The sequence below is a fragment of the Cygnus olor genome, chromosome 12, assembly GCF_009769625.2.
Source record: "Cygnus olor isolate bCygOlo1 chromosome 12, bCygOlo1.pri.v2, whole genome shotgun sequence".
In the NCBI taxonomy this organism is placed as follows: Eukaryota; Metazoa; Chordata; class Aves; order Anseriformes; family Anatidae; genus Cygnus; species Cygnus olor.
The window spans coordinates 2410882-2436043 of NC_049180.1; the positions used below are offsets into that span (position 1 = coordinate 2410882).

Sequence of the window (25162 nt, forward strand, 5' to 3'; positions counted from 1 at the left end):
TTTTATCTCGGTCAGTTGAACTGCAGAGCTCGTTTGTATTCTTAGGTCAGCTTAGTCTTTTTGGGGCTGTCTCGCGATGCAGTGATGCACCGCCTGGCTAAGCCCTTGCCGGGAGGATTTCAAGCCTCAGGCAGGCTCCTTGCTCAGCCAGTGCTGCCGAGCCCAGCCCGGGGCAATGCTGGAGCGGGGCTGGAAGCTGCTAGCACCATGCAGTGTCAGGGGAAGGGAGTCTTAAACAGTCTTAAAACAGTGAACCTTGTGTGAATCAGACCGAAACAGCCCTGATAAAAACAGCCCGGCAGATCACCTCCGGCTCAGTCCGATAGCGACTTTCCATCCCTCCTCTGCACGAGATGATCTTTGCCCTTAGCAATCAGCACCCATCAGATCCACCCGAGCTGTCTCTTTTGGCAGCAAAAATATTGTTCCCTGAGACATCCCCGCCTTGCTGCAGTGATTTCCCTCTTGGCAATTTCCAACAGCCCAGCAGAAAGGATTAATAAAACAGGCAGTGCTGGCTGTCCAGATCACCAGCCTGGAGAAACCCTACTTCCACTGCAAGGAGCAATCCTAGTGCTGGAGCTGGGGCATCCTGATGCTCCATTTAATTCCTCACCCTGACCTTACCCCAGGGCTCCCTTAGCAGGGGTTATCGCTCACCGCTGCTTGCCTTTTCCATCAAAATGAGAATTTGCACCATCCTTCTGTGGGTTTAAATGCGTTTCACTCTCAATTTATACATGGGGAAAGGTGGAAAGAGATGAGGGCTGCTGTTTTCCCCAGTGCTGGCTGTGGTTCCCAGTGCCCTGTGGTGGGCTGGCCCTAAGGACCAGCACCCAGAGGCTCAGGCACCCATTCCTGGTGCTCTGATGTTATCCCTGTGTACCCCCAAAAACGCTGGCTCCAAGCAAAGACTGCCTTGGAGAAGGGAGGCAGGGCCAGGCAGGCAGGATTTACTGAGGGTTTATAGGATTAGTGCTGGGGAGGGAGCAGAGTGCTGGGATTATGGCAGCACCGGCAGGGCAGGGCGAGGAGCGGTGCTTGGCTCTGGGGAGAAGAATAGGGGACAGACAGTGGGATGGACAGCAGAAAACATGGAGAGGATGCTGGGCATGCCCTCAGGTTGGGATTGAGCCTGTGGGCAAGGGGGCAGGGAGAAAAGGCCCTGCTTGGGATCTGTCAGAACCGGCCTGCCCAAGTCCTGGCCCCTTTTCCCTCGGTGACCCCCTCGCCCTGCTCCCCAGCCCCAGGCAGGCCCTGGGACCCCTCCACCTCCCGGCAAATCCCCAGCTGGGGAACCAGAGGAAAAGGAGGCATCGTAAAGCAGGCAAGGCCCTGTGCTGCAAGCCAGAGGCAGCGGCAGAGAGCAGAACAAAGCCGGCTCGGAGCAGGCATGACAGCGCGGCGCAGCTGGAGCAGAGGCAGCAAATTGGTCCCAGCAGGTTCCAGCTGCAGCAAGAGCCTGCGCGCCTCCCCAGCAAGGCCGAGGTGCCCGGGAAGCTGTCGTCTTTGCACGGCCTTACAACCTACTCCGAGGATTGCACGGCTGCCAGCAGCAATTGCTGCATCTGCTTGGCACGGTGGAGTTTTCTAAGCACAAGATGCAAGGACGCGAGGAGAGCCATCCCATCCTTCTCCTGGCCACAGCACGGAGCAGCTCCCAGAGGAGCATTCCCAAGCCCCAGATTTTGTTTCTGTGGCTGTTGTTGCTCTCCTGAGCACTTCCCCAGCTCACCTCCCCAGCACCCTTCAGGACTGCTGGCCGCCTTCGTGGGGATGGCCAGCTGAAGGTGCTTCCTTCCAAGGAGCTGAGTTCTTGGAGTTCCCCCCTCCTTCCTCGCCCATCAGCACTCCTTCCTTCGTCTGACTTCATTACCTTTTTTAAACCCCTAAATAGCCCAGGATTTGGCCACGAGTGCTGGAAGCACTCAGAGCCATCTGATCTGCATTGCTAAGCACCGTCACCTCCTCCCCTTGCACTGCTCGGCTTAACCTCTGCCCTCTCACATTTGCAGATATGTGCACAAAGCCTGATCTCGCAAGGAGCCCGGAGACTCCTTCTCCCTGCAGAGCAAACGGGATTTTATGACTTTCCACATTCCACGACGGACAGGCTATGGCTGTTTCAGAGCCAGGGAGCTGCAAAGTGAAGTGGGACTGCAGGATGGGGCCGGGGGTGGCAGGACGAGCACTTCTGATGCAGGAGGGACCGCGCCAAGGTGCTGAGCACCTCCAGCCTCATGGGCTGCAGGGCAAGCACAGGGAGCAAAGTGTTTGCGACTTACTGTGCTAGCACCACCGAAGCAGCAGCCATTTCTGCTTTGCAGCTCTTTCCTTGCTATCAATAATTGCAAAATGCTTCCCAAAGCATTAATTGCGTGAGATTAATGGGGGGATTGCACAGGGGAAAATGCTGCATCCCCAGGGCTGGGTGCTAGGCATGGATGGGAGCAGAGGCACAGCAGGAGAGCGCTGGGCAGCCAAGGTAAAACATCTCAGCCACCACTGTCCTGCTGGAAAGAGGGACGGTTCCTGCCCTGGGAGTGGGAATTTTGCCATTTACCATAACGGCATCAAAATAAGGGCCTGAGGGGATAAGCAGAGGGGGAGGCCAGGCTGTGCTCTCTCTTGCAGTGGTTTTACCCCAGGGAAGATTTCCTGACTCCTGGTGTAACCACTCCAGAGGGATACGGCCAAGAACAAGGTGATGCCAACAAAAGCTGGGATGCGGGCATGCACATGCCCGGATGGGAGGGCAGGGGATAACCCGAGCCTGGGGGAACACAAATAAAGTTTTCCTGAATGACGGCTCAGCAAGAAAACTTCCAGAAAACAGCAGATGGAGCGTGAGAGAGGAAATGGGACTGCGCGAAAGACAAGGAAAGTCGGGAGGGGATGGAAACGTGGGGAGAAGAAAACAGGCGATGCCGTTGCTGGCCACTTCCACTTGTGGTTTGTAGCCTGTCCTTATTTATTTATTTATTTATTTTGGCTCCCGCCTGTTGGAGCAGGGCTGGGTGGTTTCCAAACGGCTTTTCAAGCTCCTGCAGGAATTTCCATCGCCCTCAGGACCATGCAGAGCCCCGTCCTCAGCCAGAGCTGGCAGGGACAAAAGCAGCAAGGGAAAAGTCGCTGGCTCCCAAGCCTCGTTCCTAAGTCTCGAGCAGCTTGTAAGTTCTTGAGAACTGACAAGCACCAAAGAGTAATCTAATTTGTTGCAGTTATTCAGCGCTTTCTCAGCATTTGGCTCAGGAAATGAAAATTCATTCTGGGAAGAGCGCAGGGAGCCCACGGGGCCGCTCCCATTGTCCCCATAACGCCACCAGCCCCGACACCGGGGTTCGCCCCACAGCAGGGGTGAAGGATGGGCGCCTTTTGGGGAGGTGAGCAGGACCCTGAGCAAAGCCTCCACGTTCCCTGCTGGAAATGGGGATCATGCAGCAGCACTCCAGCAGCTCAGCCGGGAATTGGGCAGTAATTAGCTCCTGTTTGCAAAGTGAGGCTCTGCAGACACCAGGAAGAACATGTCTCCGTTCACTTCCTCAGCTTTGCCAAGGAATTTTGGGGGTTTTTGCTGGAGGAGGAGACCCGTCCCCGTCTCCACCTCCTCTCCCGCACCTCCTGCAGCAGGGTCCGTGTGGGACTGTGTGGTTGAGGACCGTGGGGATGCAGAGGGGGCTGGCACGAGGTCTGGTCGAGGATGGGAAGCGGCAACCAACGTGTGTTGGTCTTTCCACGCAGAGCATGCCAGCCTGGGACCTCACCTCATTGATGCAGTTTGTGCCGGGTACCTTTAGCAAGGTGACATAAGAGAGCCATTGAGAGGGAACAGAGAACCAAAACGCCTACAAAATAGCATTTTTTGGCCCAGATGGGGACAACCCACGGCGCTGCACCCAGCAGGTGATGGTGAGGAATGTCATGGGGTGGAAAGTGCCTGGCTTTGCTGCTTGCTGTCCCAAGCCTAGGGGCCTCCTGCCACCCGGCCGTGGCCAAAGGTAGGATCACCAGCTTGTACAGAAACCCGTCCTGCCTCCAAAATGGTGCTAGAAGGGGGCAGGACATCAGGACTTTGGGGGCTGCAGTGGCTGAATTTTCTTCCCTCCCTCCCCCCTATCCAAGGCGTTGGCATTTTGCAGGCTGCTGCTGAGTCCTTTGGCTCTGCTCCAGGAAAACCATTAAGTCGGAGCTGTCGGGATTGAAGCCTGCTCACCAGCCTGTCCCAAACCGAGACTGCCAGCTTGGTGTCCCATGGGACAGAGCCCTGGCAGGGGCACAGCTCATGGGAGGTCGATGCAGACCTGCCCGGCCTCGCTCCGCTTCACTTTCTTGCACTGAGAAATTCAGAGGGTTACACACAATGTCGTAGACATTAAGGCCGAGTTAAGAAATTTAGGGTTAGGGGTCAATGCGGGGGATTTCCAGGTGAGCTCAAATCGGATGTGGCTGCCCAGGTGGTCGGTCACAGACCACAGAGCGGCAGGCTTCAGGAGGCAGGTGTCTCTGTAGCCTCTGCCCCTTCCTGGAAGCACGGCCAGTGCCGCTTGGTGTGGTGGCCGTGTTTAGCAGAGGCAGCCATCCAAAACTCCCAGCTTGCTTGTGCAACTCAGCAAAATTCGGAAATGAGGTCTGAGTTGTCCGAAGCGCCCGTCTGCTGTTCACAACCCAGCAGAAGTAATTAGGCCTTGCAAATTGCTGGTTTATCTTGCGGAGGATCCTTCCTGGGATGCTCACCTCCCCGCTTATCGCTGAACTCTGCCACGCATTAATTAAAGACATGCGACGGCAATAATGACGCCGACCCCGAATTGCGACACCAGGAGCAGGTTTTACAAATATCTGAGATCTGGGTCTGGGGCAGAATTCATGTAAGATGCTCAAAGAGCAGGTTTAGCCTTGCAGAAACATCCCAGAGAGAAGACGGGTGGGGGAAAAGAGGGCTGGAGGATGCTCCGGCAGCTGCGTCCCCTTCTACTGCGTTAGCTCAGCCCCAGGACCGGTGGTGTGGTGATGGGGACATCCTCTTTGGCCACCTCAACTGATTTCTGGTAGCCAGGGTGCCTCGCTAGTAAAAAGGTGCAGCCAAAATGTGCAGCCTGCTCCTCCTGAGCATGCACGTGGGTGTGTTTGCTACCAGCGCATCCCCGGAGCTGCCCATCCTGCAGGACAAAGCACCGCGCCGCACAGTGGTGACTTGCATTTCCCAGTCTGTGAGCAGCAATCACTCCCCAAAAACACCAACCTACATCCCCCTGGCATGGTGTATGGAGGGCTAGGACTTGCCACCGGCATTGCCCGTGGGGAAGGGTGGGCTGAGGGGTGATGCATGCGTGCAAAGCCCGCATATTGCCTGCCCCCAGCCCTGCCGAGGGTTCCCGTGCCTTGGCCATCACCAGATCATGCTGAAAACGTGGAGCTGTGTCTGCTGGGGCAGCCTGGCCGCTTGTTAGCCAAAAATACGCTCTGGTAAGTGCTCACACAGGGCAGGATACAAGGTATGGATTTTTGAGTATGCAAATCTGATCTGCAGGCACAAACACGTGATGGATGTTAGTCATTGCCTAATGCCAGGCTGCACGCAGACAGGCACCATGGGCAGGGAGGTCTGTGGGGGAGAGAGGGAAGGGATGGCGGATGAGATGGGAAGGGATGAGGGATGGGAAGGGTAGGAAAGGGTAAGGAAGGGCATGGAAGGGTAGGGAAGGGTAGGGAAGAGTAGGAAAGGGTAGGGAAGGCAAGGCAAGGCAAGGCAAGGGCACCTGCCTCCTCCTTGCTGGATGCAAACAGAGACAACTCTGGCTGAAACACCACTGAACGGGACTGCTCAATGGGTCCACTGGGAGAATCATCAGAAATGCAGACTCATGTGGTGGGAATGCATTATCTGAGGATATCAGGCCCATCCAAAACGTGGCGCGCCCTTTATCTTCATCTACCCCAAAGGTCCTTCGCAAACATCTTAGAGATCAGCAGGGCGAAGCTGCTCCCCTCACCAGCATTCATGTGCATTGTGATATAGCACAGACTGCTGATTTCTGCACTTATGGCTGGGAAATTGAGGCAGGGGGGATGACCTCCAAGAAAACCTGGTGCGTGCCTCCTTCCGTGGGCAGTAAATGGCTCCGCACTTCCACAGCCGGGCAGGGGACGGGGCGAGGACCCAAAGCCAATGCCCTCCCTCTGCAGATAGCAGCAGGAATTGAGCCAATTTCCACAAGCACTGGCCAGGGATGAACACATGCCCTCGTAACATCAACGTCCTGAGCCCTGGAAGGGAGGATGAGCAAAGCAGCAGCACCCGGTGCTGGCTGCTGCAACCTGAATTTATTTTAAGGGGGCCTGAGACGGGATGGCTGTAGCAGGAGGGATGGCAAACCCATCACCATCGCGCCCAGCACCTTTATTACAGCTAATGTGCTCCTCTCACAAAGCAGAGTGAAATCGGGCTAATGCTTAGCCCGTTAATCCCCCGGCGCTCTAATCCTCCTCGCAAACTCTCTGATCTCACCCCATTTCTCAGCAGGGCTCGCGGGGGTTAGGGCTAATTCCTCGGCACTCGGGATGGGTGCTGCGTGCTGGTGCTGGGCTTTTTTTGGGGCTGTATCCCTGCGAGGTGCAGGAGATGCTGAGTGGTGCCCAGCCGAGCATCCTACAGGTGGCAGCAACCCCGGGGCGGGGGAAGAAGCTGCCCATCATCCTGAAGCTGCAATTTATTGGAAAAATCCGTGTCTGTGCCAAACGCTGGGCTGCCATCGGGGTCAGGCAGCAGGATGTGCACCAGCAACCCCCCCAAATCCCAAAATCATTCAACAACTTCTCGTCGTGCATGACAGGGCACAACAAGGGTCCTCGGCTCATCCCAGCCCTCCGGATCACAGCTCCAGAGCACGATTATAATCTTTTATTATTATTATTATTATTTCCCATGAAAGAAAATGGCCAAGGCCTTCCTCAGGCCCAGGAACCATCCCACTCACCCAAAGCGTTGCCCTGGGCAGGAAATCATATCCTTATTGCGATCATCTTCATGTGAATATTTGCAAAGTTAGGGGCCGTGCGCTCGCTGCTCGCTCATTCATGAAAATTCATGATGCTCTGCTGTACGTTAGGAGCAAGCGGAACCTCTTCAGGGGATAATCCCGGGAAAGGAGTGACTGTTCTAGGGGAATGATCATGCATCGATTGCAACTTTTAAGGCTTTTGATTCAAAGGACAGAATCTGTGAGGAGAAGCCAGTATTAAGCCCCAAAATACAAACATTTTCCATTCGAGTGCTTTTTTTCCTCCAAGCTCCCCTTTTCCATGAACAGTTAAACACTCGGATTGTATCTTAAACAACGTGCTGGAGCAGCAAAAAAGTATCACCAGTCTCCTAACTATTGCAAAGTCCTGCAAAATAAACCCTTTCCTGGTCAGGATTTCAGGCAGTGCCACAGCCAGACCCCAAAAGCTGCCAAATCTCACACGACAGATCCCAGACCAGCTCCGTCCCCTGTAAGACCAGCACCAGCACCACCCTGCCCGGCTTCTACATGTTCATGCCTACGGTAATACAGACCATCCCCCTGCATCAGCGCTACCTGACTCAAGGCATTCAAAATTAATCAGGTTAATTTTAAAATCGAGGCTTTTTTAAACAGAAGGCATTTTTAGCTCCTGTCTGCTGGCTTCCAAGCCTGTAAGAATGACTTTTCTGCAATAGTCTGGGTGGGAACCTTCTTTCAAAAATGAAGCCGAAAATCTTGCAAAAAAAATCACATGATTCCACAAGCTGGAGCTTCAAGAAAAAAATGTTCTGCTATAGGAGCAGATGTCACAGAGCCACAAGGAGCCCCATGGGACTTCAAGTCCACTCCCCCTTAGTATATCTGAATACCCCACAATTGGCTTTAAAAGCCACGAGGAACCCCAAAGCAACCCACACAGCATCTCCATGGTGCTGCTGTGCCCCACTTCTGCATCCTGGAGCCAACTTCCATCGGGGCCAGGAGACCTCAGCTTTTCCCCAAAGGAGCCCAGCGACAAAACCCCGTTCCCAGCAAAGCTCCCGGTGACCCCGTTGGTGCAGGATGAGGCCCTAAACCACCATCAGGCAAATAAATGATCCTCGTGTTTTCCCTGCCCTTTGGCTCAGGTCAAGCCCTCCTGCTAACAGGAGAGGAAAATGTTCCCCAACCAGCCTGAAATACTCGGATGGAGAATTTTCCATATCGTTCCCACGGGGCGATCCGAATGAAAAAGGCAAGGAGTGTTTATATGGCTGTCATGAGTTGCCAGAGATAATGAACACGGATTTGTGAAACAATTTTAGAATTGGGCTTCAGGGCTCGGCATTAGCAGTCGGGGGGAAATGTGTAAGGGGGGGGCAGACTGCCCCAAGGTGGGGTCCCACGTTGTCCCCCGGGGCACCACGTGCCAGACAAAATACCAATGTGGGTCTCAGCCCGTCTGGCAGTTTTTATGTCCTGTACTTTTCCCTGGGGTCAAAATCCTTCTTCTTCTGTCCTGAGCTGTACCTGAAGCTAAGCAGCATGTTCCAGCGAGATAAGTAATTAACATGAGTTCATACCATTTATTTTTAATGAAGCCGGTCAGAAGCTTCATTTAGCATTTCGATTCATTTTTCCACATTCAGCGTGTCCTGATGTCTCAGTCGTTGCTCTCCTGGTGTCACCGCTGCCTTGCAAGCATCCTCTGTACCAAATGCAGATGGCAGGATGCTTTACAAATGAATTGCACAGCTTTCCTTTAATTACCAAGTTCTTGGGGGGTCAATAGGACCGGCTAGGTCTGTGTCTGGGTTCTGCAGGAACCTGGAGGATCGAGGACCGGGGCACATTTGTATTTGCTTGCTGCCACCCACTACTTGAAGTGCATCAACAGTTCGTTCCCAGCAGCAAAATAACACGAGAGCCGATACTTTTAAGGTAATTCTGACATCCACGCTATGAATAGATCACAGGGAAATTCGCCCTCGCTAGCTGGTTCCCTGCAGCTGTAGAGAAACCTGTGACCAACCCCTGGTACGGGTGGTGGTTGTCATCCCAAAACGACCTCTGGGCTAAGGCAAGGGGGCCGCGTCCCCTTCCTGGACAGGCAGGTGACCCTGCAGCATCCCTGGGTCTTCCCCCCCCCGAGCAGCCCTTTATGCCTTTTTGCAAAAAAACCTCACGTTTTCATCCCATCAACCACTTGAAAACCATTTGGTTTGTGGCGCCCAGTGCTGCGAGCGGCTGGAGATGTCACTGGTGCCACCGCAGGGGCACTGGTGACACTGGGGGACATGGGGGCACGGAGCCAGCACGGCTCCTACCCGGCTGCTCCCACTGCACCGCTCCCCTCTCCCCACCGCTTGCAAAGCACGAAGATTTGCCAGCCCGGGCCAAGAAAACCCACTTGCCTACTCACACGGTGCTAACAATGAAAACACTAATTATATTTCACTCACCTATCAAAGGGATGATTCATTTAGGTGAGTGGGCACGGAGGATTACACAAGATGAACGCCGAGGTGCGACCGCCCGTCCCTTCGGGGTGGCCCTCCCAAAAAGTGGTGCTGCATGGAGCCCATGGGATGGGGTGGGCTGAGAGCAGAAGGGGCACAGCACGACCCCAGTGAACCACGGACACCTCCAGGCTGGGGAGCTGCTCCCCAGGGGCTGCCAGGCAGCAGGGACCCCGGAGAGGGGCTGCTCTCGGTCCTGGATGCCAAACGCTCAGCTGGGATGGACAAGGAGGGGACGGCGGCTTTGTCAGGGCTGGAACGGGTGAAAGCAGGTTTAGGGCTTCCTCCTCTCCCTCAGCCCCATCTCTTCCACTCCCCCCCCACTGTTTCAGCAGCTAAACCCACACCCAATGCACGGCCCAAGGTTTTCTCAGGGATTTCTGTGGCAAGCCTGTGGTCAAGAATCAAACCGTGCCTTCAAGGTTCCTCTCGCTTCCCCCCAGGGTAAAATCACGGAGTGTTTTCAGAGTGCCATGGAGTTACAGAAAGGTATCACGAGGCCAGAACCAGACGAGATGTCTCCTGAGAGAGTCTCCAACGGGAGGCCTCCACACCTTGTCTCCAGAGAGCTTCCCCACCACCAGCTCCGTCACTGCTCATCCCACTCCCTTTTGCCCGAATCAAGGGACCTGTGCAGCTGCCGACCTGTGGCCAGGCTGAATCCAGCCCACCAAAGAGCCTTGCAGCTCCAGCACCCGACCGAAGCGATCCTCAGAAGCCCGTTTTATGTAATACCAGCCTGCTGCTGGATGGGGCAGGAGGCGTCAGGCATTTTTGGCAGAAGGACGAGGATGCACGGATGGGAAGGGACGGCGCACGCCTGTGCCACAGGTGCACGGACACAGGTCGGGCGTGCAGCGATGCCATGGAGATTTGGCACGGAGCTGGCTCCCTAAGGGAGCAGTGGGGCTGTATTTGTGCCCGGTGCACCATGTCCACACGCAACCACGCGGCTGGGGGCAGGCGGACCATGGGCAGGGGTCCGAGAGCCCCGGCGGTGCGCTTTGGGAACAGCACGTGCGCGCACGGAGGGGTGAAGCGGCGTCGCGGCGTGGGGAGGAGAGGCGTGCGTGCACGGCGATGAGTGTGTCGGCGTGGGAGGTGTGAGCTCGGCAAGCTGCACGCGGGGGCAGCGTGCGTGCGGGCGCCAGCACCCGGCGTGGGGGGGGCGGCGCCTGGGGCTGCCAGCGGAGCCGGGGTGGCGGTGGGTGGCCGGGGGGGGGACACACCGCTTGCCATACCCAAGCCAAACACGTCAACGTGTGTGCATGGGGCACGCGAAATGTTGTTTCCCCAACAGCACTGGCAATGGCTGGTGGAGTTTCGGGGTTGGCCCTTACCCACTGTCATGAAAGGAAATGGTAAAATTGGAGTGAAAACCACAAATTCCGTGGCATCTTGCTTCCTAAGCCGTGCTGCGCATTTCGGGACCCATTCCCCTAGCCCTGGTTGATGTGCTAAAAAAAAATAAAAATGCAAGGGATGAATATTTATCTGTGGGTGGCAAGTGACAGATGCTGGGGCGAGGATTCTAGGATACTTCAGTTTGATGGAGGTAATAACTCGAGCAGATTAATGAGAAACATCCTTCCCAATAGTTGCCTCCTCTGTACAATCCCTATGCAGTCGCCCCAGCTGCACACATCGGCTTCTTGTACCCAAACGCACAAAGTTCATTAAGGTTCGGTGTCCAAAAGGCTGGAGATTTCCACCCACAGTTGGGGAAGGCTCCCTGGCTACTTGCAACCGAGTTCATGAAAGTGCATCCTCGGCCGGGCTCCGCCACGCCGTGGTGGCTGCCAGGACAAAAGTGGGGACCGTGGGCATCGGGGCGAGCAGGAGCCCAGCCGGGGCGTGCAGCATCCAGCAGCCTGGGCAGAAGCACCACGGCTCCAGGTTGCCCCAGCACCACCATTCCCTCATCCTAGCGTGGTTTGCAGAGTCCTCAGGGGACAGTATTTTGCTACAGACCTCTTCTCCTACTGATCTTACACCTCCTCCTAAAATGACAGGCGTGCACTAGACATTTTTCGTCCCAACCACGGAGAAGCCAGCCTGGCCTGACAAGATGGAAGAAGCTCTTTGCTTCTGGTAGCTTCTCAGAAACCAGGAATGGCTCGTTCACCCCATGCTGGGGATGCTCCCCAGGCTTCCCAAATCGCTGCCGTGCTGCGGCCGACGAGGAACAGGCAGGGCTGAGCCCTGGGTGGGGACAAGAGCGCGCGTGGGGACATGGGGACGGGGCCAGCCCCGCGACAGCCAGCCCTTGGAGACCTGTGGTTCGTGCAGCTCCTGCCCGCCTTCCTGCAAATGTCCCCGGCAGGGGCTGGGTGCCGGCGGGGGCGCAGCGAGGTGGCACGCGAGTTCAGGGCATGCAGAAAATCCCCCACATCCCCTCCTGACCCTGCCGAAGGCGAGAGACCGTGACTGTGCTCCGAGCGAGCTTTATTCCCAGCTGAAGGGCTGCCAGGATTTCGAGATGACTCGCAAAGACAAGCCCAACAGCTTCCAGCTAAAACCCCAGCATTATTCCAGGCATCTGAAACAAAAGGTTTCGGCTCTGTTTTCCTTCAGGAGAAAGCCACCGGTACAAAATTATCTTTAAAAATAAAGAGCTCATTCCACCTTTCCCCCAGGGAGCAGAGAAGGGCAGCTGCAGGTGCCATTTAATCTCGCCTCCCTGTACAACCACAAAGCAGCACACTGGGGTTTTCTAGAGAAAGCTCTTGCAGCACCTTTCGGGAAGGCTGCGATGGAGCTCATCAACACTGCAATTTCCTGAATGTGGCCGTCCTGGAAAAAGATAACGCCTAAAAAAAAAAAGGAGCCTGCTTTAGATGAACACGCTCACCCGAAAAACAACAGGGCAGCACTGCTGAGAGCCCCCGGCTGCCGGCAGGTAGGCCCGGCTTGTATTATGGAGGCAGTTTAGATGGAAGTAGCCACAAAACATCAGGGAGGATGATACAGCCACTTACGGCACAGCACCAGCTGGTTTTCCTAGTTTGGCCTTAAAGCTTGTTAGGCCAGCAATTTTTGATCGCTCCAATTGGGTTTTCATGTTTTTTATTTAATCCTAGCTTCCCCTCCACATCTCGTTAAGCCGTGTTGACGGCAGAGAATAGCTTTTGTGATCCCTCTGAGCCCCTACGCTAAGCATTAAGCCGTAAACTAGGAATGTAAGACTCTTGTCTGAATTAAAGTCTTTTGCCCGGTATTATTTATTAAGTGTGGGGCTGCGTTTGGAGGGGCTGCAAGGCAGGCCGTGCATGCAACGACCTCGACCCCTCGCCAAACGCATTTGCAGCAAAGGAGCTGCAGGGATCTGCCCCAGATCCCCCTGCTCACTCCAGTCCCCTCTGGTTTGCTCCATCCGCTCCATGCCAATCCTACAGGTTACAGTGGTGCAGTCATCACTGCGAATCCCATGTGCAACTCGGGCTGTCTCCCAGCAGCTTGGCCCACCCCGTCCTCCCACCCCGTGGGCGAGGGCTGGGCATCCCCCTTGCCCCAGGGCCAGCACCCCAAAAAAGCCTTGCCAGTGTCAGGGGAGAGGGCCCGGTGCTCGGAGAACATATGGGGCTACCTGTGGCAAAGAGCTGGGCTGGTGCCACGCGGGGCTGGTTCCTTGTCTCCCGCGGGGCGCGAGCATCCGAGCATCCCTGGCTCCAGGCGGGCAGGCTGCAAACTCCCAGGCGCCAGCCCAAGCACGGGGGCTGGTAGCCACACATCGCATCCCGCCCCGGCTCGGAAGGGACCAATGCATCACCTACCTCCATCCGAGTAGGTCTCTGTCCCGTAGCCATCCTGTAATCCATTGCTCCAGGTGCCTTCGTACTTGGCCCCGTTTCCAGTGCACTCTCGGACCCCGTACCGTCCCTTAAATCCATGGGTCCACTCGCCTTTGTACACCCACTTCCCCTTGCTCTCCATGCCAATGCCATGGCGCTTGCCCTGCGCCCAGGTGCCCTGGTAAGTGTTGCCGCTGGGCCAAGTGTAGACCCCCAGCACCTCAAAGCCGTGACTCCAGGAGCCCGAATATTCACCTTGACCCTTCGGGCCGGTACAGATTCCGTGGCCATGAGCCTTTCCGTCCTCCCAGCCTCCACAGTACGACCCTCCATCGTCAAAATTAAACCTTCCCCCACTGGACATGCATGTAATTCGGTTTGCAAATCCCCCAAAAGGTGAAAAAAAAGAATGCAGGAAATAAAACGGGAACGATGACTTGGAAAAAAAAAAAATTCAAATCAGATCAGATTCGATCAAAATCATGCACCAGATCCAGGCAGCTGCTTAAGCCAGTTTCTTGTGATTATTCATTCTCTGGGAGTATGTTCGGGATCAGTTCTCTCTTCCCCTGCTGTGGAAACAGGATCATTAAAAAAAAAAAAAAAAAATAGCAGCAAGAACAGCAGCAGCTATTGGGTTTTGGTGCAAACGACTCCACCTAAAAACCATCCACGGCAGGGAACGGGGGTGGGGGCAGGAAAAAAAATTAAAAAAGGGGGGGGGGGGGGGAAGGAAAAAAATATATATATGTAAAAAAAAAAAAAAAAAAGAGGCCAAATGCCAAGAGAGCGAATTGATGCCCCGGCCGGCTGCGGAGCCCGGCGCCCCCCGCGGGGCAGGGCCGCCCCCCCCGGGACCCCCTCGCCCCCCGGCCCGGCCTGGGGGGGCCCCGCGGGCGGCTGGCAGCGGCACTGCGGGGGTGGCGACCGCAGCCCCCCGCCCCTAAAAGCCCGGCGCCTCCTGCGCTCCCCGGCAAACCTGGCTGCGGCTGCTGCTGCTGCTGCTGCTATTGCTGCTGCTATTGCTGCTGCTGCTGCTGCTGCTGCTGCTGCTGCGGTGGCCGCTGGCCCAGCCCAGCCCAGCCCGCATGCCGCCCCCCCGGGGGGCTTGGGGTGGAAGGGGCGAGGGTCTCCGCTCGCCCCACGGCCTCCCCCTTCCTTCCTTTGCCTTCCCTTCCCTTCCTTCCCTCCCGCGGGGCTAAATCCTGCTTAGGAGCGAGCGGGGATCCTGGGCTCTCCGCTCTGCCTCATCGCCAGGCTCCGGGTGGATTTAAAGAGACAGCGGCTGCGTCGCCACAGCCTCCTGCCCCCCCGCTTTATTCCTCTCCCGTCTTCCTCCGAGCCTTCCCCACTCGTGGCCGAGACGCGAAGGGGGCGGCCGGACCCCACTGTGGGGTCAGGGGCCGAGCGCTCGGCTCCCCGGGGTCCTGCGCGCCGCAGCACGAATCCCAAATTAATTCAGGTGTCCTCTCCCTGCGGCATCGCGCGAGGGTCCCCGGCCTTGGGCTGGAAGGAGCGAGGCAGCAGAAGGCCCACGGTGGTCGCGTCCGAGGAGTATTTTCGGGGCTGGGGGAGATGCTGGGAGGAGGAGGAGGAGGCAGGAGGTGCAGCGCGCCTCGCACCTCTGGGGCGCGCGGGGTCCCGGTCCCGCAGCGCACATGCTGCTCGCAGAGCACGCCACGCGTTCGTTCGTGTGTCGGTGTGTTTGCATCAGTGCATGAGCGCGGTGAGGCTCGAGTATTAAAGGGGGAGCTGCACTGAGCAGAAATTAAAACGACGCGCACACGCGCCTGCAAAAGCAAAATCTGCGAATTGTGCAAAAACGTGGTGCTTCTGGAAAATATCCCCGCCTCTGGTAGCAGCGTCGGATGCAGCGGCTCGTGTTTGCATCCTGCCAGACCCGCTGCTGTTCCTGGTGCTAGTTCTCAGCCGGGACTCGGATTTGAGAACCTGGCTGGGCAAGGAGGCCAGGAAAGCAGCGGGATTTCAGCTCATGAGAATCCTCCAGCAGCAGGGGCCGGGTGGGCACCTGCCTCCCGTGCCCACCTACGGGGACCTCTCCAGCTCCAACTTCCCACGCAGGGTTTTTTCTGGCTGGATGCTTTTTTTCTTGTCCAGTTGCTGAAGCACAAAGCCACCCTCATCTGGGGGAAAGGCGTCCTCTTTGCCAGAGCTGGAGGGATGCGACCAGGGTGGGTGGAAATTCTCCCACTGAAGCCTTTTTTCAGTGGAAAATGTCTTCTCAAACTACACCGAGTTCTTCATGAGTGCGGGAACTGTGCTCTTTATATATTCTGCTGGTTTTTGTTTTTTTTTCCCCCCAAAATCCCACACTTTGGGTACTGCATTTTTTGACAGCTGCAAACTCCCATTTTTTTCATGAAGGAGAAAGACGCTGGGTGGAAACCTCCAAACTCTCCAAGAAAAACGCTACCAATGAAATTGCTTAAGTGCAGATAAAATTTTTGGCTGAGAAAAAAAGAAATTCCAACCCCTTTCTGTTGTTTTCTCTGTTTTTGTTGGATTGGTTGATTTTTTACACACTTATAGTACTTTTACGTGTTAATTGGCATGTTAATTAATAACCAGCTCTTCCTTCTGCGGAGCACAACAGGGTAGAGAGACCAGAGGCTATGCCAGTGCACTTGCCCATGTGCTATATATCCCTGACCTGTGTGGGGGCTGCTCCTAATAAAATAGGGGTGTAAGGCACGAGGATGTTTAATGGCACCTGGTTAAAATGAAATCACCAGCGACAGCCTGCTTGGGAAGCAGAAAGAGGAGCGGCTGGAAGATTTGCTGGGGACAAGGGCCACTGCAGGGCTACCAGGGTGGTTCATGGTTTAAAAAATAAAAAAATAAAATAAAATAAAATAAAATAAAATAAAATAAAATAAAATAAAATAAACATCATTTGGGAAAGAACACCTTCGTTTCTGAAGCGTGGGCAGTTTCTGTGCTAGAAATGCAGCCATGTGTGACATCTCCTGTCCATTCTGGTTTTGTGGCGTCCCCATTGCGTGTCCTGCTGCCCCGTGGCTGGAGGGTGTTAGGGCAACTGGAAAGGGCTGTCTTGGTGATGGAAGGGTTTGGGATGGGCTTCAGCAGGCTCATGAGACAGCCCACACCCCTGCTGGCAGCCAAATACAGAAGGAGACCATGGGAATGCCAGGGGAAGGGTTCGGGCGGGTGGGTGCAGACACCAGGGTATTGTGGTGGAGTATGGCACCGCCATGCTGTGGTTCCAACCCTATCCCCCGAATACATCTGATTTTCCCAGAATTTACCCATAGGCCATGAATTAGTTTAAAATAAAATCTCTCACCCCGTTATCTGCAGTTTTACTGCCTTGGGGAGTCCTTTCCAGACAAGTTAGTATCTCCTGTGTGCCGCTGGTGTGTGGAGGCTAAGGGAGAGGAAATTCAAGGTTAGATTTCACACCAGCCCCAAATACCAGCAGGATTTTCCCTCTCGAAGGTGCTCTGACCATCAGCAAGTGCCAAGCTCACCTCCGCAGCTGCTGTGCCCGGGGCCTGGCTGCCCTGCCACAGCAGCAGGAATCCCCCAGTACCTCTGCCGAGCTCTGGAGACATTTCCCTGGAGGGTACAGGCAGCATTAAATAGGACTGGCAAGTTTTTTTTTTTTTAATTTTATATATATATATATACACGTATATATATATATAAAAGGTAAATGAAAGGATGCAAAGAGAATTATCTGCATCAGCAGAGCAACAAAACCCAGCAGAGGGGGGAATTTCTGAATATGCAACACAATTCTGCTCTTAACGCTGCAGCGTGGCTGGGACATTTCTCTGGCCGGAGTATCACAGTGTTGTAAGCACCTCCTCTACTTGCCTTCTCCTCATGCTGGCACAGGAGGAGGCTCAGACCTCCTTCTCCAAGGGTATCTCCTCCCAAGGGTATCTCCTCCTCCAAGGGCATCTCCATCTCTGAGCCCAGCCTGCCACCCCCTGAACCAGGAGGGATGCTCCACGCCAAACCTGGCAGAGCAGGGGGGAAGCAGCACCGAAAGCTGGCTTCAGGTCATTAGCGACATGGAAATAAATGATCTGGAGTGTTTCTGGATCAATATGTTGGGTGATAAAGGACAAGGCAAGAGGCGTCTGCAACAGACCTCCATGCTGCAGCAGGGACTCAATGTGATCTGCTTCTTTAAGCAGCCGTGTCCGTGGTATCTAATAAAATCCTGGCGACCACCAGGGACTTCAGACCGAGCAATGTGCACGGGAGGTCTCAAGTTGATGGTATTAAAATGACTATAGAATTTCTGAAAATATATAATTTCCTAATGCAAAAAATATTGCCTCCAACATGAGGGAATTCCCCGTTAGACCTCGCCATGACAGGTGAAGACAAATTTCTCACTAAAGTAGGCGCAAGTGATCATGGCTTGATTACATTTGTTATGTGCAAATGAAGTAAAGCTCAAAGCAGTTATATATACATACTTGGCACTTTAAAAGGTCCCGTTTCACAAAGCAGAAAATAATTACCAGTCAAATCAATTTGGGGAAAGAATTTAGATGAAAAATGTGTTGAAAAGGGAGAAGTCTTTAAGGATATTTAACCCCCAAAGCAGTAACGCAGACAGAAATCTTTGTTAAGAGAAACAACATGGCTTGGAAAGGAAGTGAAAGAGCCGCCAAGACTAACACATAAAACATAAACATGGAAAAAGAAGAAAGGGGAAACTGGTAGTAATTAATAGACCTCAGATGCTGGGGAAATTAAAGACAGAAGGAAATTTTCCTAGAAAAGGAGTCTTGTATTAGCATTGGGCCAATATTACACAGAAATGGGGTTTTTATAAATAACAGAAAAGGCAGAAATGTTCGGTGCAAGTTTCTTCCTGGTATCTGGTTGAAAGAAGACAACGTGTTAATGAATTCATAACATCAAGTTTGATGTTGTTAAACCAGCAGATCTGAATAACTCGCAAGGGAGTACAGGAGGTGGACAAAGAGCTGTCTGGATAGTTAATGGGGATTTTCAGTAGGTCTTGGACCAGCCACCAAAAATACTGGAGGATTTTAGGGCTTTTAGCTTGGGAGGGACCTCTGACAATTAATGGAAGCACTGCCGCACAGCTTGGTAGATCAAGAATTCAAAGAGTAACACGATGAATGGTGAACAGGAGCTTAGGGAAAATTGATGGTGGTAAGCTTGCTGATGAGGTTAGAGGTTTGTTTGGTAGAGATAATCGTACTGATGCAGTACTGCCAGCTTTCTGCACAGCCCTTGGCTTGGTCCCACGCAACGGGTTGATTGGGAAACAGCACAAAATCAACAGGGCCCGCATTAAATAGATTGAAACTGCATAACTGATAGGGCTCCCACCTTGGCTCCCAACTTTTTTGAGGATTACTGCGCATCTCTCCTGGCTTGGATGGGTCACAGCCACCACCTCGCCCAGACCAAGCAGCACCACCGGCGTATTCCCAAGGTCTGATGACGCCGGGTTGAAATACGCAGCCTTGGGAACTTGCATGATTTTCATTTTTGCTTCCTGCTCATTTCCTCCTCCTGTTAATTGAATTCCAGGAGTATACTGTCACCTGAGGTTGTCCCCAAATTTTCTCTTATCTACTCAGTCTCTAGCTAAATTACCCCCCAAACCAATTAAAGAACAGAATGATATTGCAGCAAGCAGGACTGTTGCTAATCTTCTGGTAGATTGCAGCTTATGAAAGCAATTGAAATGGTTGGGAATTACATTACTTGAAGGGGGTCAGCCTTCGAGTTGTAAGTAGCATTTTTCTTTTTTAATATGTGGCTGCTTCAATGCTAATCATCTCTCACAGGTCAACAAAAGTCAAGACCTGGGTTAACCAGAAAGAGAAACTCCTGCGTGTCCTTGGGTTTAATACGGGTTTGTGAAGGGCTTAGGAGAAAACGATGAAATGTTTTGCATTCTGCAATAACACTCATCGTCTCACAGGGGAAATAGGTTTGCCGAGAGAGGAAGGACAGGGATGGCTAATGGGCATGTTACAGGCATGTGGGCAATAAATTACTTTGATTGTCTTCTTTGTGCTGGGCATGGGCTAAGTGCATTTGCTGGTCACCGAATGTATCGCATTAACCTGCTGCATACAGTATGTGTCTGTTTATCCTGCCAATTACTGCAAATCTAATCAGCTTTAGCTGGGTAAAAATAGAGCCAGTTTCCGCGTGGAAATCAAGAGGCACAAAAACGGCAGCAAAGAAGCTGATCCTGATCAATCGAACACATGGGAGGAAAGAATCCCAGCGCCAGCAGCGCGAAATGTGGTGCGAGGCTTTCTTCCTCCCGGCCAGCCAAATCTCTGCCCCCGGCCGCTATCCCCCCCCAGCACCCACCGGGCAGCCACGGTGCTGGAAGGAGCTGGGGAGGCTGGAGAGCTGGGAGCTGGGGAGCCAAAAAATAAAGCGAATGGAAAAGTGTGATTTCCCTCTTGTTTTCAAGCCCACGTCTTGTTCTCTCTTTTATGTCACCGGATCACCCTGCTACAAATATATGTCGAGCTGCTTGTTCACTACCAAAACCAAACCCTTCTCGTGGTCCCCGCTTTGCAGGACCAGCCTGCCTTGCCCTTCCCATCGCAGAAAACCTCTGCAAGCCGCAATACAGCATCATTTATCCCACAGGACTCAGCTTCCCCTCCATATTTCCCATCCCACTAGTCCTCCTGGCGCTCGCACCATTCTCGCCGAGGTCTGGCATCCACCTTGGCACGGCAGAAACCTCAAGATGATGAATTTTCTGTAGCTGAAAGCAGCTTGTAAATAAAAGCAAAGTAGCCAGCCTTAACCAAACAAATCACGGCCTTCGTTTCAAGCCTTTGGGTTTGATGTCTGAGACCATGGAGCGGGAGCACTGCCGATAATTACGGGACATCTGTCACCCGCGTGTTCCTGCTGGTTTTGTCAGGAAATGCGGCTGACATAATGTGAGAGAAGAAACCTGCTTTGGAAAACGACTTGGCGTGCTGGTTTTCATCTTCCTCGCTGCAATGTGCACAGGCTGCTCCTGCCTGGCGATGGTGGCCCGAAGATCCATCGTGGACCTGGGGCACCTTGTGTCTCATGGCTTTCCCAAATCCAATGGCAAAAGCTGTGTCTGCTCCCTCTGTCCCACCGCAGTCCTGAGAATGGCTTCAACATGTGAGGGATTTTAAAACAATACACAACTTGGAGAAATTTTTGGTTTGGGGCTATTTTCTGGAAAGAGCTTATTTTTACCAGCTTTCCTTGACAGCCACATTCACTTCTTTTAAATTCTGAGAGCGCTCATTAAACTCCATGACTTCTGGAGCTGAGGGCTGTATGAATTGGCCAAAATGTCTTTCTCTTTTTCCCAGGCTCCAGTGGGCTAAAGACCAGTATCTGATTTTGCAGATGGGAAAACTGAGGCAGGGACAGCGGCGAAGTCCTCGGTCATCTGCTCTGCCCCTTCTGCATCTGCCCTCGCTCGGACACGCAAGGTTTTAGGCAGGGCTCTCCTCTCCTCCTGCCGCTCGCCGTCCTCGGCAAAGCCAAGCACGCAACCAAAAACCGCAGACACCCAGAAATCAACCAAGTACCGAGGTAGTTTGGCACCTGATTAGAAAGCTGGGATTATGTTTTTGGTTTAATGGAGAGGCTGATGTGCTTATTTCTATGTGAGTAATGAATGTTTGGAAACGCTTTGAGCAACAGGAACGGTAAGGACAGTGACAGCCAGTGGCAGCAGTTTCCCAGAACTGTCTGGACTGTTGCAATAGAGATTTATAATTCATAACGAAGAGAAATGTCTTTCATTGAAGCACGAAGGCACGGCGATGTAGAAGAGTTGACGTAACTCATACTCTATTCTTGTGAAATACTGTCATGCCAGAGTGTCTGAGGATCTTTTTTTTTTTCTGAGCAGATAAACAGCTATGTAGGGATTTGTTCCATATTTGATGTCACTTCTCAAACAAGGTTTCCTTTTTACACCCCCCTTTTTAGGGCATTTAAGCAGATGCAGCCTGCACTTTGCAATCTGGACTAGTGTATTTAGATTGCCTAAATACAAGAAACTCCCTTGCTTTCCAAAAAAATGGAGTAAGAGCTATCCTACATACCTCATGCGTTGTGTTTAAAAAACAAACAAACAAACTTCCACAAAACTCAAAGCCAGGTTCACGGGATTTCAAGATCTGCTTAAGGAATCAGCACGCAGGATTCAGGAGTAGTTAACAACTGGCTGTATTACATGGTACCTATTAACGTGGGATTATCCACCAGGAAAAGAAAGGGCAAGGGATAAAGGAATGTCGTCCTAGAACAGCGAGACATGCAGAAATCAAGCCACAAGAATCCGAAAACACCAGATTAACTCGGCTGTCACTGTCAAGAGACACCCCTGGCACAGAGCACGGATGAAGAAGAAAAGGATGTTTCAGTTTCCACTGGGATCAAGCACACACCTTGGTCCTGCCGACGCCGACGATCTCATCAGCACCAGGTGCTGAGAAATCCCTGCTGGGAGCTCTTCTGACATGGGGGGAAATTTGGGTTTGGGCTGGGAATGCAGTGCTGATCGCAGACCCAAGAGGAGGAACGGAGCTCCCCGAAAGCAGCGGAGCTGGAGGTTACCTTCCCTGTCCTCTGCCCTACTCACTCCTTCCTCGCTTTTATTTTCAGCCAGGGACGAGATCTTCCTTTGGCTTCCACCTCCTGGAAATGCTCTTTTCACAGCCACCCCGGTCCCCTCCAGCACCTTCTGGTCCCTACGTGCCCCTTCCCTCTGCCTCCCTTCGGGGTTAAGGGATTTTCACGAACCTTTTGGATGGAGAAGGGTCTCAGAATGAAGGTTAGTGCCAAATGAATACCAGCTTCAATTTCTGCCTTATCTCCCACATCCCAGGCCCGGCACCTTCCTTAGTGAACCAAAGAACACACAGGGGTCTGGGTTTTTAAAGTAAGGGGCTCAAGTCAAACTCTGGAGTGAAAAACCTCAGAGTTATTTCTCATAAGGGAAGATTTGGAGGAAACTGGCTTTAAGGCCACCTGCAGGCCCCCAGTCGATTTCCAGAGCTGCTGAGCACTCGGTTTTGGTCTTCAGCTCCGAATGCATTGATCCGACATGCTGCCTTTGGCTCTGGATGCTGCAGAGCATCCTCTGCGTCCCCTGATGGGCTGGCGGTGCTCAGCCCCGCACAGGATCCGTCCCTAAATCTACGTGCAAATCTCCAAAACTGCAAAAGGTTGCGGGGAGGGCAGCAGAGGGGCATGTCCCAGTAAGGAAAAATCCCATCTGGGGAAAAACTCGAACGAGCTGCAATGAAATCCGTGCGCAGCTGAGGTCGGTGAAGGCTTTGCCTTGGGTTTGAGCGGGGTTGGGATCTCGCTCGGTGCTCTGCCAGCAACAGGCGCCTGTTCCGGTGTCCCAAAAAGACCTCTGCAAACCAGAGCAGGCTGCTGCACGCTGCCCATGGCTTTCATCTGTCTCGAGTGTTTCCTATGTTTGTTTTCTTGGCCAAGCCCCAGGTTTGCCGAGTGCTGTGCAGCGCACGCTGCCGGCCCGCGCGCCCTCTGGTTTCGTCAGACGTGGTGGGGATTTTCCCTCCCTGCCTCCTGTCCCACACCGCTGAGCTCCTTCCCCATGCTCCCATCCCCAGATGGGAGGCTTCTTCTTGCCCCTCGGCCACCACAGGACTGTAGCCACCGGGGGCTCTGCATGAACCCGGGCCACGCAGCTGCCACCCTTGTGACCCCAAGGAAATCACCGCATGGCCTCAGCAAGCACCAGCCCTCGGCCACATGTGGTTCTGTTGGGAAATCGCTGTCTCAGACAAGTCACTTGCTCTTCCACCCCCCATTTCATCATCTGTCGGCCAGAAATAATTCCTGGCACGTGATGCTAGCTTACAGGTCCAGCAGGACCAGCCTCCTCCCAGGGCTGGGGAAAAAAGAGCAGAAATCGGGCTCGCTGGTGGGGCCCAGGGTCGGCCGCTCATCCCATCTGCTCCGAGCTGCCCGCTGGGGCTGGGACAGGACTGGGCAGCTCCAAACGTTGGCAGAAATCCCCAGGAAAAGCTGTTGGGGTGTGACACAGAGCCGAGCTGCACTGGGCTTTGGGATCCAGCCACACCAGCCTTTCCTTCCCATCGCTGCTCCCATCATTTCCCAGCCACCAACCCCAAAGTGTCATAGCTCCCAGTTAACTTGTCCACGGGGATGGATGTGCCCAGAATCATACCACGAATCCCTGCAGAGGCACGTGGAGGGTAAAGGCACCTCATCTCCCAGTGCCAGGGTGCTGGCAGTAACCAAATGATCTGAATAGTTTCACCAATATCTTTTTTTTTTTTTTTTTCCCCCCACAAATATTCAGATCTTGGAATCACGTTTCAAAAGGTTCAAAACCAAAAAGGCATCTTTCAGCCAGCCCTACTGTGCTCTGTCCTTAAGTCAGCACTTCTTTTTGAAACCCCAAGATTAAAATTTCCTCTTACTTACTTTATTTATGTATTTATTTACGATTATTTCCTCTTTACACTCAGGCAGTGCCCAGAACCCCTGGGCAGGGTGGAGAGCCCCCACTGGTCCCCAGAACACCCCTCCACCTCCTGCGCATCTCTAGCCCCAGCAAGACCCCTCATTTCCAGGCTGGGCAAAGCCAGCTCTTTGCATCCCCATCCTGCTGTCCTACACAGGGACAGTCTAAAGTGGGGCCTCCTGGACTTCACCCGAGTTTCTCCAGCCCCAAACGAAGCCCATTAAGGACCCCCCCCCGATGCTCCTGGTCACACACAGCGGTGCAAGGAGGGCTTCTCATTGCATTTATTGCGGGCTACAGGTTACAGCTGTCCCATCAGCTCTTGCCTGCCTGCATTTCAGCCCAGCAGTCAAGTTACTTTAGTTGGCATGGCTGGGCAGCACGAGGAGCGGGTCCCAAAAAGGGCACGGATTTGCCTGGTCCCACAATGTACAGGGCAAAGTCACGTTTCCCATGATTTCTGGGGTGTGCAGCAACAGTAGGTTCCTGGCACCCTCTAATGGAAAAGACAAGTCACTGAATTGCCATTCCGCCGGCCTGCAAGTATTCTTGGCTCCTGCCTTTCTATTTTTAATCGAATATCCCAGCAATAGCTCCTAGAGGGCTCAATGCACCCCACGGCAGCTCGGACCTGTAAAATGTGCAGAGCAAATGTCAAGGCTGCGCAGGGGAAGGAGAGGCTGCCCGGCGCCAGCCCCCAGCCCCGGCAGCCAGCACGCACCGGGTTTGCTTCTTTACTTATGGAAATGCGAGGCAATAGCTAATCATCTCTGACATTTGTGCCCTGATCGTGAATTTAAGACACGTGCCAGTGGGCTAGTCGTGTTACACCGCCCGTCCTTCCCATCGTCGCCGCCGCTTCCCTTGCCACATCAGTAGGGTGGAAGTTTGGGGGTTAGTTTTCCAAGCCTGGCAGCCCGGATGCACCTCATATCTCTGCCCATGTTGAACTGGGCTCTGGAGCTGGTTCCGAAACAGAATTACTTCTTGAATTTTCTTTCTTTATTTTTTTTAAATCTCAGCGCTCAGCTAGCACCCTGCCTGGCAAAGCCTGGCCAAGTGCAGGTCTGCCCGCTGCTGCCCTGCCAAGAGAGGATGCAGAGCATTAGTAGGACTGCAGACTTTTCACACTATGCCCAGAGATAGAAAATAGAAGGTAGACCACTGTTTAATACAGTAAAATCTAATTTCCAGGAAACATTGACCCACGCCAGACTCAAAGCTTGCTGCGGTACACAAGAGGTTTACAGACATAGCCAGGCGTAACGTGGAATTTCCCTTGGCAAAAAACTCCAGGAAAACAATGACAGCAAAAGAAAAATGCAAAGTGCCCCAAGC

General features: G+C 53.5%; 1 protein-coding gene across 1 annotated transcript in view; it reads right to left on the bottom strand.

The window, feature by feature from the left end:
* Positions 1–13997, bottom strand: part of JPH3 (junctophilin 3) — a 50682-nt gene extending 36685 nt beyond the window's left edge. The window contains exon 1 of the mRNA XM_040571274.1: positions 13279–13997. Coding sequence (XP_040427208.1) covers positions 13279–13660 — 382 coding nt within the window. The 5' untranslated portion in view covers positions 13661–13997. The remainder of the gene's footprint in view (positions 1–13278) is intronic.
* Between the last annotated feature and the right edge of the window lie 11165 nt (positions 13998–25162).